Raw genomic sequence first — 14,481 nt, 5'->3', positions numbered from 1 at the left:
CGGGAAATATCAGGCCATCCCATACACCCACGACAAATTTTGAAACCATACAACCCTATTTTTTGCATAGCCATCACATAAAAAAGGTTTAAAGGCTGGGGCTGTGCAAAACAATTACTTCTTTTAAACTAAAAATTAGAAAGTATAATTTCAGTCTACTTTTTATGTTATCAGAAATGTATATTATATTGATTTATAGAGAAAACATATGTTCCTAATTCTGAGTATGTGAATTATTGTGTAGTTCACTGGTAGTGTACATAGGAATTTACTTCTAATAACATCAAATTCCAAAGCTGTTCTCCATGCTTATGATTAAATTTCATATTTGAAATCACCAATGAAATAGGAAAAAAACTGTATCATAAATTTTATTTCTAAACACTCAAATCATGACCAAAAAAAATAAAAAATAAAAATAATTTTGTGTGACTGTTTCTATAGCAACCGGAGCTTCTAAAGGCAGCTGCAGTGACCAATAACTTTACCAATTATCGATTGGCTCTTTTACTTAGGAGGTGGGACTTATAGTACATTGGCCACTGCCCTGAGTTTAGCTCCAACCCTGATCAAACACTCCTGAGCAAGCTAATCAAGATCTTCAGGATCACTAGAAAATCACAGGTTTGATCAGAGTTTGAGCTAAACTCTGCAGGGCAGTGGCCTTCCAGGGCCGGATTTGAGGAACCCTGATTTATAAGCTGTTTATGCGGACCAAAAAATTTACCCACAATGTCAAACATTTCTGGTGTTACTATCCTTGTGGTGACATTTTGTCCCCACAATATAGGGGATACCCGAAACACACACCCAGAGGAGGAAACACTTTAATTCTGGTTTGTAAATGTTTGTGTGCCTGTGTTGACCTTTCCTCACTGGCTCTGCACAAGACACTTCCATTACTCTTAATCAGTCAGTCTGATTGGTTCTTTGCACCTATTATCCCCCTGCAGCCAACTGTGGACAGTGATGACTTCATCGGTCAAATCTCTGATCTCACACCTCACCAGCCGTCAGCTTTGATTTATCTCTATAAAAATGGATAAAACGGATTCCATGTCAACAGTTTTTATTATGTTATAGTATGCTCTTAATATGGAATATGACATGTATGTCTAATGGAGATGAACATCATTTAAATACCTAGACAGGTCAAAAACCTCCTATTTTAGATAGTTACGATTAAACGATTTGATCTTGTGATGTTGTGAACCAAGATTTGTCTTATTTTGCAATGTCATGTCTGGTTTATTGCAATATTATCCAGAAAATGTTGTCAGTATTTAGTCACATTCAGTTGAAATTGTCTGGTGAGCAAGGTCTCTTACAATGGACAACTTGCACTGAGCTTCGTGACGCACTTCCGTTTGGAAATAGTACGTCTCACTTATGTCCGGTTATGTTCAGTTTCTGTACTGTGGTCAATGAGTTGAACAAATACCACCTAAAATGAGTGTCCGCAATAAGATTTACAAATTTAGCAATTTTTATTGACAGGAGAAGGGATATTCTGATGTGTGCAGAATTTTCCAAACATATTGGAACATGTTTTAATCCAACCCAAGCCGATCTGAGAAAGCAGCGCGTGTTACACGCCATTATTTCACCACAGGGTGTCAGTGTTCGTCCAAACTAGTGACCTGACTGCGACGCTGAAGTGTATGAGAACAGATGAATATCATCAGTACGAACCACGAACATTTATTTATTTGGATTAAATATTTTAACCATTCTGTGTCTTTTTTCAATGTCACTCTTATCACTATATGTTTATGCCTAAAATGCCATAATATTCAAAGTAGTTGACTGTCATTCTACGCTGTGTAGGCTACATTATTGATTAAATAGCCTAGCCTATTTAACATCGTTATAGGCACCTCGCGAGCATTCATTCATTCAACTATTTTAAAACACTGGAATAAACACCAGCGCACACAAGCAATCCTTTTATCAGTCCATTTCATTTAAAAATGTAAACTCAACAGGTATGAAATGTCAGAAAGAGAGAAAAAAAACTGTTAATGAGAAGACGAGCATATAGGGGAGCACGGGGCACAACCTAACTACATTATTAGTCAGGGTCAAGCAGGTTGTGTTTCCGTTTATTTTCTCTCGCTGCCAGAAGACGGTCTCCCGCTGATTTGTGGAAAGTTTTGATAAGATTTCGTGAAGATTCTGGACAAAGTGTGTTTTCAAAACCATGCAAGTACATTTGTTCATCATACGTTTTTTTTCGGTTTCTGAGTTGGGTGTACCGTACGTCACCAAATCTAACTTTATATTACCTAAAGCTACACTCTGTAGGATTTTCTCCCATCTAGCGGTGAAATTGTTTATGACTACCAACTGAATATTACTTTCTAGCCCCTCCCATTCCGAGGGCTTTTTAACTCCTATGGTGGCCGTATTATTTCAAATCTGCCAGCAGTCCTGAGTAATCTCCCCCTCGCATTCGTCACGGTGCCACTGAGTGTAAAAATGCAAAAGGTGAAGCTTGAATTTCCAGGTATGTCACTCTTTGGCAAATGTATTTTCAAGATGGAGGTGCAACATGGCTGCCGCCATTCGAGCGACTCACTCGTATGTATTCTAAATGGCAGATTCTACGCTTACCAGAATACCTGATTAGTTGGTAGAAGTAATTACACATTAATGAGCACATATCATTTTGAAAGAACAAAGTGTTTTTTTGCTAAGAATCAACTTAAAAAATTACACAGTGTAGCTTTAATCACTATGTTGGCTGAATCATAGCACCATTTTGAAACATCAGCAACTCAGCAACTGTTAGCTAGGCTTAAAATATTTTTACACAGCAGGGTTAGTTGTGGCACAGTGTTACAACTAAGCCTCCAAGTTTACAACGATAATGAAATGAAAACAGGGAGCCACACAACTTTTCAGGTTTGAGTATTTATTTATATATTTACTTTGCCACATTTAACTTTGTTGGACTTTCACAAACAATGTTGGAATTTAAATGTCAAAGTATGATTTTTTCCCACGTTTGTTTACTATGCATTGATCACTTGTTTATTTATAAAAAATATAGCCTTTTTTCATGCAGTATGTGATTTTGAGCTCGTTTTTATTATTATTAATAATAATAATAATTTGCATGTAGCTGCCACACACAAATATAATTAAATTGCAATTACAATATTTGATATAGGCTATATTTATTTATTGCAAAACTGTGCAGCCCTTTCCTATATCTCTATCCATGATATTGATCCATAAAAGAAGGATGATTGGATGAGGGATGGATGTATGGATATCTATCTATACAGATGCAAAAACAATATCAAACTATACAGATAAAATAGTACTGAATTATGTGTGTTACACACAAGTGTTACAACTAACCCCTCTGTCTGTTACAATTAATCCCGCATATTGGGTAAGTTGTAACATTTGCACTTCTGTCACTTTCAGTGCAACTGTACGAAAATGGTAGGTCCTAGAAAAAACTTGAAGTGTTTATTTGTTGCAGAGATGTGTATGTTGCTTGTGTAAAAATAAAAAAGATGAATCTAACTTAATTATTTTTTAATAATTGAGCCAAAATCAAAATGTGTTAGGTTGTGCCCCGCTCTCCCCTATAGGACTGCTGCAGCTTAGTGGATAAATATATATTTATTATTCAGAATGCTGTTGAAAAAATATATATTTATAGGAACATTTCAGCAGGCTCAAGATAATTAATACAGAGATCATTATTCGTTGTTGTAATCAATTGGCAGCCATAAAACATAGTGATAATCTGCATTCTCATGTATGTAGGTGCGCTGAACGCTCTAACCGGAAACATCCGATATGTACTAGAATGCGGAAGTAGTTCTGCAAGTAGTCCATTGACACTCTTAGAATGGTCACTATTCTAAAAGGCGTTTTGCTATCAAATCGTGGTTTCATCATGTACTCTTGCTCTTTCCATAATCACATTCAAACATTTGTTCGTATTTGAAGGCCATACAGCAGACTTCACTTTATCATTTTACTGACAATGAAGTGAAAAAGAAGTCAGAGTACAAATAATACGGTTTTCACTGGTTTCTGTTTCAATTATAACGTTATAGACATATAAATGTCAAAGGTTTCATCTTTTATACAACACTTATTTTGAAAATTTATGGGCGTTTTTTTTCTCTCAAAGCTATACTGTTGCCATGCTGCTGACAAAATTGTCATTGCTAAATGAGTAACAAATCACAGCAAGTCACATTAAGACGCACTTGCTGTACAAAATCTATAGTGCTCAAAATTTCAAAGAGCTTCACATGTTTGGCATGAGCTGGCACATAAAAGAGAATATGAAAATATGAACATTGACAGTTTCTTTCCCAGTTCCCACTCACTCAGTATTAAGGTAACACTCACAAATGTGTTGTTTTTGCTACAGGGTGTAATAGCTTTCCTCGTGTGACTGCAGACCCTGATGTACAATTATAAGGGAAAGATAAATTAAATAAATCTAATTTCAGTTTCACATATCAGTATATAACATCACATAACTTAAATAAAGTGGTGCTCAGTCCAGAGAGCATTTCCTTTCATTAGTACTGCCTGCAACAGCTCCCTAAAACATCAAATGAACTCCCAATCCCTCCTAATGAGGCCAAGAGCGTAAATATGCCTTATTTCTATCGAGCCACATAAAACAGAACAGATGTAAAAATACCAGTAGAGAGAACCACTAAAATAGTTTGATGTGAGAGACGGCACTTAGCAGGTGCTCTTTGAGATGTGAACAGGAAGCCAGGGGGGGACAGCATCAGGGAGCCCCAGAACACGTCACCGGTCGATCTGGGTTAATGAGGGAAGGAACTGAATTAGTGAAGTCCAAATCTAACTAAACCCAGTGGAAAAGCAGTACTTACAGAAAAGAGAAACGGTTTCTGTGCCTATAGTGATGATCAAAAGGCTAATTCTCATAGTTTAATGAGTTGATCACATCAGTCTAAATCTGAAGTCTATATCGTTCAGTAGAGTCTGTTTCCTCAATGGAATTAATACAGAATGTCTCAGCAAGTATCCCTTCAAAGCTGTCAACTCACACAGTACCAATCTATAACTCTGACAAGTTCTGTACATGAATGCCTTCATTAGTTTTATGTTGAATGAACAGAGAGACAGCGCAATTTATATTGAAATGTCAGCATGTCCCATGGGATATTTGTGTGTTTGTGTCAGACAGCCAGCAATCCTGATTCTGGCTCCAGCCGCTGAATAGTGTACTCAACAGAGCTCTCAACATCGCTCTCATGCGTGTGTTTGCTTATTCTGGATCAGAGTATCTTCCCTATGAATAAATGCATGAATTTTTTCACACTACTAGAGTTCTTGGCACAGTCTGAGATGCAAACTCAGCCTGGTATTTAGCTTTTATATCACTGTGTTTATAGAGGGAAGGAAGTGTTTCTGATGCAATGGGCCTAGTAGTCAGGATGACAAATTTTACATAAAAAGCAGGATAAACTTAAAAGTGATTAAGTCTCTTAAAGTGAGAGAGCACAAAAAAAGATAAACAATATAAGAGTGCAAACACACTGCAAATGAATATGTGGTGTAGATGTACGGTACTTTCAACAAAGACTCTCTTTTTTTTCTTTTTCTTTTTTGCATGACACCTGAATATATATATATATGACATTTACTACTGACATTTTACACTAAATACAAAATACACTGCTTAGAAAATGTCAGAAGCCTCCCATTTATGCCTTGACATTATCTCCAGAAATTTTGTACAATACAACAAGCCCACTGCCATTAAACATTATATAAAAAAGATAATGTACAGTCATTTAAATTGTGAACTGATTTGTGCTTTCAGGCTAATGTTTTTACATTCACACAACATGAAAATATAAACCATTTTAAAACGTACTGTGAAAGCCAAGTCTAAATCATTGTTCCTCTTCATATCACCCAGCTCAGAGTGTGAACTTTTATTTCGGCCACATCCGCAAACTAGACTTTTATTTTGTTTATGTCGTAAAATTGGAGTGACGCGTTCCTTTACGGCACGGGCTCTCACCGAGTCACCACTTCTGGGAGTAGTCGTGCATCCTTGAATCAATACGAATTCGTACTCCAGTAAAGGTAGGTTTTGCGTGAAATTATCTCAGACGCTTAACTTAATTATTTCAGTCAGGAACGGAAAACTTAAGCTGCGGCAAATGACTGAACAGTTAAGCATGTTCGCATAGCATGCGCGCTACTGCTAAATCCATCAGCTCAACTGCTTTTACGCGCTCAATCCTTCCTCGCTACTGTTTATCGTTCAGACCCCATTGTTCACACCGTGTCACCGATCTTCGTAGTAGCATCTGCTTTTTACAAAAATAAACTACGCTAAAATGGAGAGGGATGAGTACATGTGTATGACTTGGCCAGCGGGGAGGCTTTTCATCATGGCCGCTTGTAAAATGCTGGAGGATGTCGCACGCTACGGCCGTGGAGAATCTGGAGATGCGCGCCGTGGCAATGATCATAGATTTGAACATTCGAAGCTATTTTTCAAGATAAACACGAATTTTAGTTCCATTATGAACCTTCCACGCAAATACGATTATTTTCGTTGTGTATTTCGATTTTTCTATTTCGTCTGTTAAAAGAATACTCACCGACCAATGAGAAGGAGACTTTAGGTCATGTGTCCGGAACCGGCATCACCGACATTTTATTATAATTTTTTTACTGTTACTATTGCTAAAAAGTAGACTGTATTGTCCATCCTTTGTTAGTATTATATATCATCATTGTTGTTAATAAATGTGACATATGCAATAATAATAAATTTTACTTGCATAAATTATTCCTTTAGTGCTTGATATGTTGGTAATTTCTAGTGTAAAGGCAGTGCTCAAATATAAGGGAGAAAAGGGATAATATTTGGTATATAGAAATGTACTTAAATGGTGTCTTATGTTATGGATATTCTTCTTCTTTTTTTTTTTTTTAGGCAATGGCAAAGTTTCATGCACCTGTTATCCAGGACAATCCGTCAGGATGGGGTCCTTGTGCTGTTCCTGAGAAGTTCAAAGACATGCCCTACCAGCCTTTTAGTAAAGGAGACCGACTGGGAAAGGTAAATTCGTGTTAATATTCACTGGCCAACCTTATTACATTATGTTCTGAAATGTGCACTATCATTATTGTATTTATTAAAACAAATTTTATTCCCTAAAAGTTAATTGCAATTATTTTTGTATGTAGGTGGCTGACTGGACTGGTGCAACTTACCAGGATAAGAGATACACAAGTGAGTGTTTGCACATTCATTTTTATTCACCCACTGTAATTGTGACATGTGAGCAAAATGACCTATCTTTTTTGCTTAAGTCACTTATCAGTCAAAATTGTTGTTCTTCTGTTCTGTGTAGATAAATACTCATCTCAGTTTGGAGGCGGCAGTCAGTATGCTTATTTCCATGAGGAGGATGAAACAAGCTTCCAGTTGGTGGATACTGCCAAGACTCAGAAGACCGCCTATCAGCGAAACCGTATGCGATTCGCTCAGGTAGAGCTGCTTTCTAAACATTAAAGCTTTTTCTCTCTTACACCAACCTCTCTCCAATCCTCTATGGCTCTCTCTTTTCTAAGTCTTTGTTATTCTGTGCTTCGTTTCTACAGAGGAATCTTCGGAGAGACAAAGATCGCAGGACCCTTACTCAGTTCAACATGCAGACCCTGCCTAAGAGCGCCAAGCAAAAAGAAAGGTGAGTTCTGCTTACCTAGTAGGAAAACCACACAAAATAACTAGTCAACACACACTCAGCCTGATCTTTCTCTGAATAGGGACCGTATGCGCTTGCAGAAGAAATTTCAAAAGCAATTTGGTGTTCGGCAAAAGTGGGATCAGAAGTCTCAGGTATCAAATGCATCCTTTTCATCTTTTCTTTGATCTCCAGCCACACAGCATTTCACCTCCACTTTAATTTGGTTTTATTTCTGTCTACATTTTTTGCACTCGTTTACCATAATTACTACCATCATGTTTTAGCATGATCTTTTATTTCAGGAGTTGTTTTTCTTTGTATTAATACCCTCAGTGAAATTTCTTATCCATGTCTTTTTACATTTACTTTGACATGGAATTTCTTTTTTTTTTATGCATGTTATTGGTCTTATTGTGAACGATTTAGCCATGTATATTCCTTTCTTTTTGACCTCGTAATAAGGCTGGGTGATATGGCCAACAAATTATCACAATAAAAAATTTCTTATCAGTTGATATCAATAATTATCACGATAGATGTCAAATCTTTATTTTTTTTCAGTTTAAAGGTATAGTGGAGGATTTTCTTTTTCCGGGTGGATCATCAAGACTATTGGTCCTCCTAGTTGTCAGTCATTCTGGTGATATGTTTACGTAAGGCCGTCGTACGTGCTCGTCCCTAGGTAGTTTTCGCTTTCTGCGCATGCGCACTTTCAGGTGTATATGTGTGGTGAGCTACGGTTTCAGCCATTCATTGAAGCTCGCCGTTCTCACCGGGTTTTTTCAAAATGTCTGAGGGTCGCAAGAGAAAAAGTGTCTACGAATTGTATGACAAGAAGAGAAAGGCCTCTGAAGAAAGAAACAAGACCAGAGTGTTTTTGGGAGAATATTTCACACGCTGGCGTGCGCTAAAAGCACAGGTTGGGCTTCCCACTGATGCCTCAGTCGCGAAGTTTCTACTCGACAGGTAAAGTTTGGCATGCTATTTGGAGAAATCCATTTAAAATCACTGCTAGTAAAAGTCAATGTAAGCTATGATTAGCGATGCTAGCCCTGGCACAAGTCACGCAGCAACTTGTAAACAGAGCGTGCACGAGGAGAACTAGGCTCGTGCATGCTCTCTTGTGCACACGTTTAATAGGCGTTCCCTCTTGGGAGCAGGTAGAATGTTGCGCATTCATTATTTTTTTTTAAAGTGGAGAGGGCGGTTCTTTTCTAAAATTCGGGAAAATCCTCCACAATACCTTTAAAGTCAGATTTTTGCTCCTGAGTAAAAGTTGTAGAAACCAGACCGTTAATTGTGGTTTTGTCCTCTGAATACTGTTTATGATCAAAACATGACAAACTCTTACAAAACAGGTGAACATTTCACAAATTAATATTAGATGTTTTTTGTCTCTTAGAAATACACATTTGACAGTAGCTTGAGTTGAGTGACAGTAGCAGTAGCTTGAGTAGATTACAGATGTAAATTTATGTTCATTTACAAAAACAGTAACATCTTTAAAAAAATAACAATTCAGTATAATACAAATGCACAAAAACTGCTATAGCTTAATGACAAAAAAAAATCTGTAATTATTATTAAATTACTCCTTTAATACATTAATGTCATTAATAATATAATAAAACTTAATATGAATATATCACATTTCTAGTGGTTACAGTTTGTGTTACTACAGTAAATACAAGCCTTCTGACTGTATCATTGCGGCACAATGTTTCTCTTGTTTTCCATGTCAGTGCTGTTTAATCTGGCTTTAAACTAGTTTAAATCACGAGGCATTTAAATTTGTGGTTTGTATGGGAGAACTCTGCAGAACTCTTTTTGCTTTACTCATTTGCTCTAAAATGCTGATAAATGGTTCGTGTGATGTCGTTCAAACAAGCAGCTCTGTTGTTTTTTAGTTTTTTTTCACTTTTGGTGCGTTTGCCATTTTAATGTTTCTCATATGCAACAGAAATGGCAGCGCTTATCAGGTAGGCAAATTGGTATTGGCACCAGTGCGACAGACTGCAACTCGCATGTGCATTGTTATAACATTATATTAAACACTTATCAAACTTTTATTGAAATTGAGGAAAATAATATCGTGATAATTATCGGTATTGTTTTATCGTGCAGCCCTACCTTTTAATGTTTATTTAAAATGTCATAACTCGAAATGACAGACTCCTCTTGTAATGTTTACTGTACTTCTCCAATCATTTAGTCTGCTTAAACTCTGCCGCTCCACAATTGACTTCAAGCTCATACATTTTTGTGCAATGTCCACATCTCAAAATCCAATCATCAACCGATAGATAGAAACAAGTCCCCTACATTTGTATTTTTTTATATAATCAGTTTCTCACGTCACAATACGGAAGAAAACATCTGTCACTACATCTATTTCAGCATGACTTTAAAACAAACTGACTGTATTTGCATTTAAGACCCCACCAAGATGGACATTTTTAGTATTGGGTTTTAATATCAACTTGGTATGAACGTATCAGTTCTTCTGTTTCTCAATTGCCTGAATATCGTTAAACCTCTACCGTCACCTCAGGCCCAGCTCAAGCCCAGGGACTCCTCGGTGGAGGTGCGCAGTGACTGGGAGGTGAAGGAAGAGATGGACTTTCCCAGGCTCATGAAGATGAGATACATGGATGTGGCCGACCCTATCGACGTGTGAGCATTCTGACATCACTCATGTCATCGAGATTTCATATGAGTTTGTTGCTACTTCATTCTCGTTCTTCTCTTTCTCAGTGAGTGCTGTGGAGCTCTTGAGTACTACGACAAGGCTTTCGATCGCATCACCACACGCAATGAGAAACCACTCAAGAGCATCAAGAGGATCTTTCACACCGTTACCACCACTGATGACCCTGTGATCCGCAAGGTACTCTGAAGCACACTTACACTCGCCCACTTTCGTTTGTCATTGCTGCTGGTGTGTGACCACTTTATTGATGTGTCTGTCTTGTCTAGTATAAATGGTATTGCTAATTGAGCTTTTTCTGAACACAACTCATCCACAGCTGGCAAAGACCCAGGGCAATGTGTTTGCCACCGATGCCATCCTGGCAACTCTGATGTGCTGCACACGCTCAGTCAACTCCTGGGATATTATCGTTCAACGTGTGGGCAACAAGCTCTTTTTTGACAAGAGAGACAACTCTGATTTTGGTAAGCGTGTGCTTCAGTTGAGTGCTGCTCATTTTAATGGCTGTCAAAAGGCCGTAGTGTCTTGATGCTGGCCGTATTCTGGTTTAACTCTAGGGATTATTATAAATTTGCACTTGTCTTGATATGCAGGGCTCAACAATAAAGATTGCCCCAGGGTCAGTGTGAGAATGCCAGCTACTATTGCATTCATTTTCATTAATTTACTTTTTATGCCTTGCTAGTTGAGCACTGTTGTTGCAAATTCTGGAGAATTAAATTTGGCACCAAATTAAAAACGTCAAGCTGGTTAACAACGATGAGGTGTTGTTGAAATTGCAACTGTTTTTTTTATGGTCTTTGCTTGGGGTGGAGATATGATCAAAATCTTATATCACAAAATGAGTGATTTTATTTCATGATACTGATATGTATCACAATGTAGTTATATTTGCTTTTAATAATATTTTTGAGATACATTTTTGATAACCTTGACATTTCATAATTCTTATCACCATTTTGAATATCACAAATAAAACTAATACTAGTCTTAAGTAATAAACTCTCAAGCTTACTGAAGACAAGTAAATGGTGATGAAATAATAACAAAGAAACTCATTACCAGCAGTAGGAAAACAAATTTACAATAGAACAAAGACAAATAGGCCTACCTGAAAAACTTCAAGCACTAGAAATCAGAAATACATACATTATTTCATTGAAGACTATGCACTGTTTTTGTCTATATTATACAGTGTAAATTAAATGTGCACTTATTCTTAGTTACAAAAGTGATTCAGTCAAGAGAAGTGAAACTTTCTCTTGTTGTTTTTATTAACGACAGCAGGTTTAGTAGGCTGCTGTCACTTTAAGAGCTGCACAGATCCAATATACTAAGGGCCTGTTTGCACCTGTTCACTTCATGCGTTTTTACTGATCAGGTAGCTATCTGATAAGTTAAAACGGTTCCATTTACACATGGCCACATAAATGTCTCCGCAAAACGAATATACAAGTTCGATCCTCAATTCCTCAGTTCACGTCAACGAAAGCAACAGATATGAGCTGCATTTTATTTATCATCAGCTAATTTCAAGAACAAAGACAGCAATAGGAGAGAGAGCAGCATCAGCACTGGTAAGATCATTTAGTCTCACTACTTTTAATGAAGATGATTGTGTTTTGAGGGTCGGTGACACCAAACTTTGTTTAATTTACGTTAGTTTGTGCATTGGCTTGCTGAAGAGATTCTGCTCATCTGCGGCGACGTGTTGCAGTAGCGCCGTCATACCTGGCTATAACATGTCATATAGCCTATAACTCTCACACGTTCATTATTTAACATTTTGGAAGGAGTAACATTTTTATAATATTTTTATAAATGGCAATTTTTTTTTTTTTTTTTTTTTAGTTGGGCCATTGAAAATATTGGCCTAAACTTCTAGCTACTTATGAAAAAATCATAACCGTTAAGCCCTGATATACCAGTTATTTGTGTTTTTGCTGCATAAAATAATAAATGTGAAGTTTTAAAGCTTAAACTCATTCTTCCTTGTAGACCTGCTTACTGTGAGTGAGACTGCGAATGAGCCGCCTCAGGACGAGGGCAGTTCCCTCAATTCCCCCCGAAACCTGGCTATGGAGGCCACCTACATCAACCACAACTTCAGCCAGCAGTGTCTTAGAATGGTATGCTTGTGTTTTTCCACAGTAAACCGGCCCTTAACATGATACATTAACATCCATATTCTGTTTCAGACAAAGACATTTGTATGAATGCATTTTTGTTGATTTGGTGTCAGGGAGGAGAGAGGTACAAGTTCCCCAATTCTAACCCATTTGTTGAGGAGGACATGGAGAAGAGTGAGGTGGCATCAGTTGCCTACAGGTATGTGCAGACCTCTGCAAATAAAATAAATGTATATGTATATATTATAAAAAAAAAAATTACTTTGTTTTTTTACTATTTAAATCTTTGTTCAGACAGGTGAGGCAGCAAAACTCTTTTCCCATTTTTTTTATTTTGTCTTTTTTTTTCTTCTTTTTCTTATTTCCATATGTGGATTTAAATCAGATTTGATTGGAAATGTATTTCATTCTGATCAGTAACATTGAATTGTTCTCGTTCACTCTTTTTTGATACAGTATATACTGGTGTTTGAGTGTACATTTTTTTTATTTAAAAACCAAATCATATTTGAGTGCTGTTTGATCAAAACCTAAGAATGAAGAATACATTTATTATAGGGGACATTATTAACTATTATGCTCAATTCAAAATAGTGACCTTCCCTGACTGATTCTTAGGTACCGGAGGTGGAAGTTGGGGGATGACATTGACCTCATGGTCCGCTGTGAGCATGATGGAGTGATGACCGGAGCAAACGGAGAAGTCTCTTTCATCAATGTCAAGACCCTGAATGAGTGGGACTCCCGAGTAAGATACAAAAAGAGAGATGGATAATTGCATTTGGCCGTTTCAGAGATACAGGTGATATAATTCTTTGCTCTGTACAGTACTGCAATGGAGTGGACTGGAGACAGAAACTGGATTCCCAGAGGGGAGCGGTTCTGGCCACAGAGCTGAAGAACAACAGCTACAAATTGGCCCGTTGGACGTGCTGTGCTATTCTTGCGGGATCTGAGTACCTCAAGTTAGGGTGAGTACAATACCACCGTCTCTACATTATTTGTTATTTTGGTTTCTTATATTGAGTCTTTGTCCTGTCTGATTTCTCACTACATCTCTTTAGGTACGTCTCCCGTTATCATGTCAAGGACTCGTCTAGGCATGTCGTCCTTGGCACACAGCAGTTCAAGCCCAACGAGTTTGCCAGCCAAATCAACCTGAGCATGGAGAATGCTTGGGGCATCCTGCGCTGTGTGATCGACATCTGTCGCAAGCTGGAGGAGGGCAAATACCTCATCCTCAAAGACCCGAATAAGGTAAAGTGAAAGATGTTGCATTGTAGAATTGAGATATTTGACATACTGAAGCACAGCAAGAAGCTCCAAATGTCTAGCAAACATTCTTTATTATAAACGTATCTTGAGTAGAAATGAAATGTACTGTTGTACTCACCTGCATGGTGCTAATTTTAGCTGTAATGCTGTGCCAGTAGGAATCGCCTTGGCAACTTCAAAATATTTTTCTGCAATAATCATTTTTTTTTGTGTGTGTGTTCCTTAACAGCAAGTAATTAGGGTGTACAGCCTGCCTGATGGAACCTTCAGCTCAGATGAAGACGAAGAGGAGGAGGATGAGGACGAGGAAGAAGATGAAGAGGGTGAGGATAGCTGATTGTTTGTCACTTCAATATGTTTATCCATACTTTTTATCCGGTTACCTTTGTTTCTTATATATTTTTTAATTTCTTCCAACAGATGAAGACAATTAAGGCGTCATCAGCTACCACAGCTGCTAGCATTATGTGTTTCAATGCTGTAAGAGCTGAATAAAGATAGTTGATCATTCATGTACTGTGGTGATGTCTCTGTCTGTTTAAAAATGAGCACGCTCAGGTTGGGATTCCTTTGCAAGTTTAATTATTATTATAGATTAGGTTCTGGAGCTTGAGGGCAATACAAATTACCTTTCTTATAAGAA

The 14,481-nt window shown here is 37.5% G+C and overlaps 1 protein-coding gene across 2 annotated transcripts; it reads left to right on the top strand.

Annotated features, from left to right (window-relative positions):
• The first annotated feature begins 5,976 nt into the window (after positions 1–5,976).
• Positions 5,977–14,350, top strand: eif3d (eukaryotic translation initiation factor 3, subunit D). Of its 2 annotated transcripts, XM_084429802.1 has the most exons (17): positions 5,993–6,105; positions 6,968–7,093; positions 7,222–7,267; positions 7,389–7,525; positions 7,639–7,724; positions 7,804–7,876; positions 10,276–10,397; positions 10,479–10,611; positions 10,751–10,898; positions 11,961–12,011; positions 12,433–12,563; positions 12,677–12,762; positions 13,182–13,311; positions 13,392–13,534; positions 13,628–13,820; positions 14,068–14,161; positions 14,259–14,350. In XM_084429802.1, the coding sequence occupies exons 2-17, from the start codon at positions 6,971–6,973 to the stop codon at positions 14,270–14,272; spliced, it is 1,710 nt and encodes a 569-aa protein (XP_084285928.1). In that variant the 5' UTR covers positions 5,993–6,105; positions 6,968–6,970; the 3' UTR covers positions 14,273–14,350. The 2 variants fall into 2 exon arrangements, with proteins under 2 accessions (XP_084285929.1, XP_084285928.1); XM_084429803.1 differs by lacking the exon at positions 11,961–12,011 and having other exon boundaries at positions 5,977–6,105.
• Positions 14,351–14,481: the final 131 nt, after the last annotated feature.

The sequence above is a fragment of the Rutilus rutilus genome, assembly GCF_951802725.1.
Source record: "Rutilus rutilus genome assembly, chromosome: 1".
NCBI lineage: Eukaryota > Metazoa > Chordata > Actinopteri > Cypriniformes > Leuciscidae > Rutilus > Rutilus rutilus.
The sequence above is the reverse complement of the archived record's forward strand: the minus strand, read 5'-3'. Positions and strand labels throughout refer to the sequence as shown.

What these genes read in the sequence shown, in the direction of transcription:
- eif3d (XM_084429802.1), top strand. Translation starts at nt 6,971, where the DNA reads ATGGCAAAGTTTCATGCACCTGTTATCCAGGACAATCCGTCAGGATGG. An exon ending in AGCGCCAAGCAAAAAGAAAG is followed by an intron (nt 7,725 to 7,803) that starts GTGAGTTCTGCT and finishes TTCTCTGAATAG; the next exon opens with GGACCGTATGCGCTTGCAGA. An exon ending in AGAGAGCAGCATCAGCACTG is followed by an intron (nt 12,012 to 12,432) that starts GTAAGATCATTT and finishes TCTTCCTTGTAG; the next exon opens with ACCTGCTTACTGTGAGTGAG.